At 48.2% G+C, this 7024-nt stretch overlaps 1 protein-coding gene across 5 annotated transcripts in view; it reads right to left on the bottom strand.

Moving 5' to 3' along the window:
• UBE3B (ubiquitin protein ligase E3B) overlaps positions 1–6958 on the bottom strand; it is a 34725-nt gene extending 27767 nt beyond the window's left edge. Inside the window, exons 1-9 of one of the 5 annotated variants that reach the window (XM_039504760.1) lie at positions 6819–6958; positions 5561–5670; positions 5369–5464; positions 4191–4360; positions 3961–4081; positions 2738–2797; positions 2267–2371; positions 2071–2167; positions 1742–1827 (exon numbers count right to left, since the gene is read on the bottom strand). In XM_039504760.1, the coding sequence (XP_039360694.1) occupies positions 1742–1827; positions 2071–2167; positions 2267–2371; positions 2738–2797; positions 3961–4081; positions 4191–4360; positions 5369–5407 (678 nt within the window). In that variant the 5' untranslated portion in view covers positions 5408–5464; positions 5561–5670; positions 6819–6958. Of the gene's footprint in view, positions 1–1741; positions 1828–2070; positions 2168–2266; positions 2372–2737; positions 2798–2882; positions 2944–3960; positions 4082–4190; positions 4361–5368; positions 5465–5560; positions 6111–6818 lie in introns of those variants that run through there. The other 4 variants (XM_039504762.1, XM_039504761.1, XR_005589489.1 and 1 more) reach the window with 4 other exon arrangements.
• Between the last annotated feature and the right edge of the window lie 66 nt (positions 6959–7024).

The following is a 7024-nucleotide window of genomic DNA, read 5'->3' on the forward strand; positions in this document are numbered from 1 at the left end:
GCTGTGTTCTTGAAGGACACGGTCACTTTCAAGAGATATAAAAAGAAATCAGAGAGAGTGTTGCTTTAATGAGGTTGTTACAAGTCACTGGCCTGGATCAGAGCGTTTCTGTTCCAGGTACTGGGAGCACAGAGAAACTGCATTCAAAGAGGTATACTGTGATCACACTTGCTATTTTTATAGGGCTTTTCTTCAGAGGGTATCAAGGCCCTTTATAATCCATAAACAAGCCTTGCAACAACCCTGTGAAAGATGGACACCCCCATTTTACAGATGGAAAAAAAGTGAGGCACAGAACGGTGAAGAAACCTGCCTAAAATCACACACAAATTCAATGGCAGGGCTGGGAACAGAATTCAAGACTCCTGACTCCTAGTTCTGTATTTTAACCAACTGCACTGCACTGCTGCCTTCCATCTCCTAATGAGATTATGAAATGGTAGTTGGATTAAATATTGCTCACGGAAAGGAGGGGAGGGTGAGTTTTTTGGTTTACCAACTGTGACACTCTGTATCTTGGCAGAACACCAGCACCCCCATGTTCATCCTTGTAAAATGACTGTGTGACATCTAATGCAAAGTTTGTCGTGTCAGCCGTCTTCAGAAGGCTCATGATGCACTGAGCATTGTTGTTACAGTAAGGCTATAGGTTATAATTTCATGTACGTAGTTATGAGGCTGAAAATGTATCCTCATAGCTTAAAATAAGCCCAGGCAAAAACTCTCCAAGAGCAGAGAGGCAGTTCACACCTCATCAGGGCAGGTATGGGACAAACCCAGCCCAGTCTCACAGGAACAAAGGATGCTGGCCTAGGCAGCAACAATAAATTCTGTTAGACTCTCGAGGGAGTTAGCCCCCTTCCTTTGGTCAGTTTGGGACTGCGATGAGGTACTGCTCACCTGACTCTCAGGGCGGGGGGAGGCAAAGCCAAGAGGGAAGAAGGGACTTGATAAAAGGGAGAGACATTTGCCATGCTCTTCCTCTCTCTTCCACCTCCATCTACAGACACTACACCAAGCAATTTAAGCACTGATCAAAGGGGAGAGCCTGGCTGAAGAGCAACCAGCCAGCCTGTGGTGAGAAGCATCTAAGTTTGTAAGGACATTGAAAGTGTTAAGATCAGCTTAGAATGCATCTTCTTTTATTTCGTTTGACAAAATCGGACTTGTTATGTTTTGACTTATAAATCACCTAAAATCTATCTTTATAGTTAATAAATCTGTTTGTTTATTCTGCCTGAAGCAGTGCGTTTGGTTTGAAGCATGTCAGAGGCTCCCCTGGGATAACAAGCCTGGTACATATCAATTTCTTTCTTAAATTGACTAATACAAGCTTGCAGCATCCAGCGGGCATAACTGGACACTACAAGACGGAGGTTCCTAGGGTTGTGTCTGGGATCGGGGATATTGGCTAGTGTAATTTGGTTGCAAGTAGCTGGGAGCAGCTTACATGCCAGAGGCTGTTCGTGAACAGCCCAGGAGTGGGGGTTCTCACAGCAGAGCAGGGTAAGGCTGGCTCCCAGAGTCAAGTATTGGAGTGACCTAGCAGATCACCGGTCCAGATAACACCAGATGGGAACGTCACACCGACCATAAGCAAAGTATTCTCAGAGAGAATCACTGCCAATACATATCCATCCCAAACATGAAACAACACGTCCAGAGAATCTTAGAACTGAGTTAAGGCAGAAAACACTGCAGGGTTTGCAAAGCATATCAACTATTATAATCATGAACAAACCTGCAGCACAGAATAAAATCCCTTCTGATTGAGATGTCCCATGATATTTGCACAGATGTGGTTCATGGCAGGTCGCAGGGTTTCTCCTGCGAGGACAAAATAATGACATTTCTGAGAATTATTTGTGTGTCATAATCTATATGAACTGTAGTCAGACACTGTAAATTATGACAAACTTCTATTATCATAATCATACAGCTTGGCAGCGCATACAAGAGAAGAAAAATATTCCCTTTCTGCAGCCCAAGCCGGAAGACTTTAAAACAAAGAGAGAGAAGAAAGGTCTGGATGGGTGGCTACAACAGGGTTTTGGAAAGAGCCACACAGACCTTTTCCCCGAAGTATTTTCCACGTGGAAGTGTCTGTGAAGGTAACAAGCATCGTGAGGTGCAAATTGACCAGTTTAGAGTCTTGTAGGATGTCAGGCTGGAATAACAAGAACATCACCATTAATAAACCAAGTCTACAACACTAAAGTGTGAAACCACAAGACACACAGAGCTAAAAGCAAAGGGAGATCTTTACCTTAAGCTGTTTGAGAAACTCACAGCAAAACCACAAGATGTCCTTGATCTGTTTGATCCACAAGAGTGTAAGATCCTTAGAAAGTGCTAATGACACATACCACACCTACGGGCAAAGAACAGAAGAAATTTGTGGTACCTTTTTCTGCTCTGTTGCTTATCCAGCAAACAAGCCCAGAAGTGGTGTAATAAAACTACTTCCACAGGCCATGCAGATCCCAGCACTGGACCAGAATTGCCCCACCCACGTAATAACTAGGTCAGTTGTAAATCGTACCATGTGGGAAATGCCCTTTTGCTCTTAGGAGTCCATGTAGCTTTCCTGGGTTTTATTATGGGGTTTATCAACATATCAAAACAATCCACCCTGGAATATAAGTGACACCTGAGTGTCTCTCACTCTTGATATTTCAGATTAGTGAACTTTTAAAAAAATAAACCTAAATCCCCCTAACAAAGTTGACCTGCTGACCTTGGGCTCATTCTCAACATCCATACTATTCAGGATACAGCGACACAACTTTTCAAACCTCTGTAAAGAAAGAGAGACACGTTAGTGTACTTCCCCACAAGTACAGTCAGTTACTTGGGAAAAACTGTTAAAAATGACAGATTACAGGAAGCAAAGGCCTTCCACACTAGAAGCAACTGAAGCTCCACTGAGACCAGCATATTGTCTTTGGCAGTGGCTAATACCGGTGTCCTAAGAGGAAGGAAAAACCCATTGATATATATAATTGCTCCCTTTTAGATTACAGATTGATTTTGATTACATTTGCCTTGCTTGCAAGTTACACAGTAAGACTTCAAACCACTCTAGGCTCTGTGACATCACTCCCAAGATTCTCAGGAAGCAGAATGGAAAAGAATCCAGATTACTCCTTGGCCTGAGAAGGAATCAGTTTACTCCTAGGGGTGACACTTCAATGAGGTAATTAGTTACAGTAACACAGGGGCCAACCAACACTGTGGCACCAAGGGCTGACGGGGGAGGAGAGAGAACATGGCTGGAGTTCAGGGAACTGTATGTCACACTAAGTATACATTTAAAATCAGATATAAGTACAACAACAACAACAACAACATTTGATGTACTTGTATTTCTCCTGACAGAACAGAAATTGCTTGGGAAAGAGGCAACTGGGAACAACATACAGCCAAACAGATTTAATACAACTTAATATGGCCACTCATCCTTAGAGTGCTTTCCCCCTGACCGGTCTTCACAACTCCCCTGGGAGGCAAGTATTAATATTAGCTCAATTTTACAGATTGACAAACGGAGCCTGGGCTATTAGGGCTTTGTCTTCACTGCAAAGTTAACTCGGGTTCTTATTTGAGTGTTGCCCCAACCAGAGACCCAGGAACACACAAAACTCTCTTGCTTGAGTGTGGTGGTGCTTTACACCGGAGCTCGCTGGCCCATTGGGTGTATTAGTAAATGACTTGCTCAAATGAACCGAGTGTCAGAGCCAGGATTAGAACTCAGGAGTTCTCGGCTCTCAGTCCTGCTGCCTCCCCACTGTCCTCACCATGGCATTAAAAGACAAAAGGAGCCGCAGGCCACTCTCTGAACCCTCCATGTTGTAACAACCCATTTGACAAGCCAAGTAACAGCTCATACATATTAAACATATAGAATACATTACACATTTTTAATCTGAGGGGGGAAATGTGTCAGAGTAGCAGCTTTACCTCTTTGTCCTCTTTAATTCTGAAAACGAACAGCAGTTTCCTGGAAATTTTGAAGATGGAAAGTGCACTTCTTTTACTGGAAGCAGATTCATTTATTTCAAAGAAATCCTCCACTTCTCTCCTGGGAAGGAGGAGGAATCAAATGTTGAGCATTTTAAAAAGCCAGTAGTCTACAGAAAGAGCTCAGTTCACAACACGCAACAAAGCCCGGGGGGTGGAATTTCACACACCTGATCTCCCTCTGCAGCCAGCATCGACAAAGAAACCTCCTGATCAGGGCTTGGATCTGAATAGCAGCTCTCTCTCTCTCTTTCAGCTCTCTCCGCTCCTCACGGGCCTGACGCGCTTTATCGAGGAACTGAGCTTTGGATGACTGTGCTGTACCGAACATTTTTGCAACCTTCCACAAAGATGAGATCGGGGGAGGGAAAGGAAGGAGTTACCTGGATGTTAGAATACATGCAACAAGTGTGTTTAGGGAGCTGGGAGTGATATGGACACAACCTATAGCCCCAGGGCAGGTGTGCATGGAAGGACAATTCCCTGCATCGCTCCAAGAGACCTGCTTTGGTTGGTTTGGACAGGCTGTGTCCACCTTCAGACAGAGGAAATGAGATGTCCACAGAACACAGAGCATGAGATGGGGCGCCACAGTACAACGCACGCAAGGGCACCAAAAGCACAATGTGTCAGCAGCACAGTTAAGCAGAAAACAAGAACAGGTCTGGTACCAGAACCCCCATCAGCCAGCACATTTGCCTCTCCTACTTCCAAACCGCCATCATCCCCACCAGCTCGTCATGTTCCCACATCAACTTTAATTAGTGTCTATAGAAAATTCTGAAGGGCAGGGGAACAAGGGTGGATAACAACAGAACTGTCTGAAATAAAGGAGGTGATGGAAGGGCCCAGTTTATCCAAGTGGAATCACCCCAGTTTAGACCATGAAACAGCTGTCAAGCATGTTGGGAACCTCCCAGTGTCCCCTTTGGTAAATGGGGACTATATAGCATCTTTCTTTGTAAGAAACTTCCCTATACTTCATCTCCCTGCAGTTGATTGACCTGTCCCTCTAGTGAGGGAAGGCTGGAGGCTAGTCCTTCCAGAAAGCCACTTTTGGTGGGGATGAGGTCACCATGCTCCCAGCCACGGAAGAAAGAGGCTGAAACTGGTCTTGAACTCAGCTTCCTCAATGTGATAGCACATTGCTCTGCCTCTAAGTCATCTAGACTGGCCCACTCTATTGCATCTGTAACAGGTGAATTGCTCGGTAAATATTTAGAGACAGTTTCAATATTTATGAAGCAACAATCACAGCCCCAGAGCCTTCAAAGCTCAGATGAATATATTTCTACGGTGTGACTATTAAAGGCAAAGAATTTTTATAAAAACTTTACATAAAACTCACCTGAGGATTTGCTTCTGCAGATGAAATACTGGTACTCATCCATATACAAACATGATCCACATCTGCTCTGACTTCAAATAGAGTCTCCCTTTGTTTCTGCAGAGATAAACCAATCAATTCTACATCCGGGGGTGGGGTGGGGGTCGTCTATTAATTTCATTTGTTGTTCTAGATGTCTTTGGCTGTACTCACCTACCCAAATCACCCAGCAGCCACACAGAGACAAATGTTGGACAAACCTCAAAACACAGAAAGGTGCATCATGGTTTTGGTCCGCCTGCTGCAAGTGGTATGTCTCAAACCTGCTTCGGGGAAGTAAAAAAAAAAGTTTATATCTCATGTAAAACTCTTCTACCAGAATTTCCTCATCATTACACTTCATAGCAGAGCTTGACAAATACCATAACAAGAACAAAACACCAGGATTAAGATTATTATGAATATTAACTAATTTATTTCACTAAATCTCCCTGTATACATCTAATCCACCTATCATCATATCTGGCTACCCCAAACCTCAGTTTAACAAGCCTTTTAACAGAGTTTCCAGCTAAGAGAATATGTCACACAGAATCAAGCGCCCCTCCTCCCAGATATACCAGCTTTTGACCCCTCATGTTCTTAGCATCAAGTACCCCCAGATTCTCTACTCACATATGCTCCAACACACAAGGTACCTCCCTGCCTCCAAACATAGCTTCCACCCAAATGTTACAACTCTACCCCCGGTCACCTCTTTCGCCCAGCACCAGATCACCCAACAGAACTCCCCAGACCAGGTCAACCCTCCTTCCCCCCACATCCCCCAGCACACTCCTTTCCTTCCCAGAATCCTGCAGAACACACCAGTCCCAGCACACCCCTTCCCCCCCCCCCAGGATCCCCAGCGCACCGCCTTCCCCGCACCCGCCATCCCCAGCACACCCCTTCCCCCAGCCCCGGGATCCCCAGCACACCCCTCCCCCCGCCCCAGGACCCCCAGCGCATCGCCTCCGCATTCCCCGCCCCGCCCGGGATCCCCAGCGCACCGCCTCCGCATTTCCCCCCCCGCCCCAGGATCCCCAGCACACCGCCTCCGCCTTCCCCCGCCCCGGGATCCCCAGCGCACCCCTTCCCCGCCCCCGGGATCCCCAGCGCACCCTTCCCTTCCCCCGCCCCGGGATCCCCAGCGCACCCCTTCCCCACCCGCCATCCCCAGCGCCCTTCTCCCCACCCGCCCCCCCGGGATCCCCAGCGCACCGCCTCCGCCCCGCCATCCCCAGCGCACCGCCTTCCCCCCCCCGGGATCCCCAGCGCACCCCTTCCCCCCGCCCCAGGATCCCCAGCGCACCCCTTCCCCCGCTCCCGGGATCCCCAGCACACCCCTTCCCCGGGACACGCCCCCGCACTGTCCGACACCCGCTGCACCCTGGCCCAGGGCCCCCCAGACCCCGGTGAGCAGCCGCCTCACATGCCCGCCCCTCAGCGCAGCCGGGCCGCCTCCGCGAACGCCCGGGGGGGGCAGCACCACCCCCGCCGAGTCCCAGGCCGGGGCAGCAGCCGAGCGCCGTCTGTGCGCCGCGCTTAGCCCCCCGCCCGGGAACGCAGGCCCGGCGCAGCCGGGGCCCCGCTAACCGCTCCCGGGGGTGCCAGGGCCCCGCCCGCCATTTGCACGCG

The sequence above is a fragment of the Mauremys reevesii genome, linkage group 18, assembly GCF_016161935.1.
Source record: "Mauremys reevesii isolate NIE-2019 linkage group 18, ASM1616193v1, whole genome shotgun sequence".
Lineage (NCBI taxonomy): Eukaryota > Metazoa > Chordata > Testudines > Geoemydidae > Mauremys > Mauremys reevesii.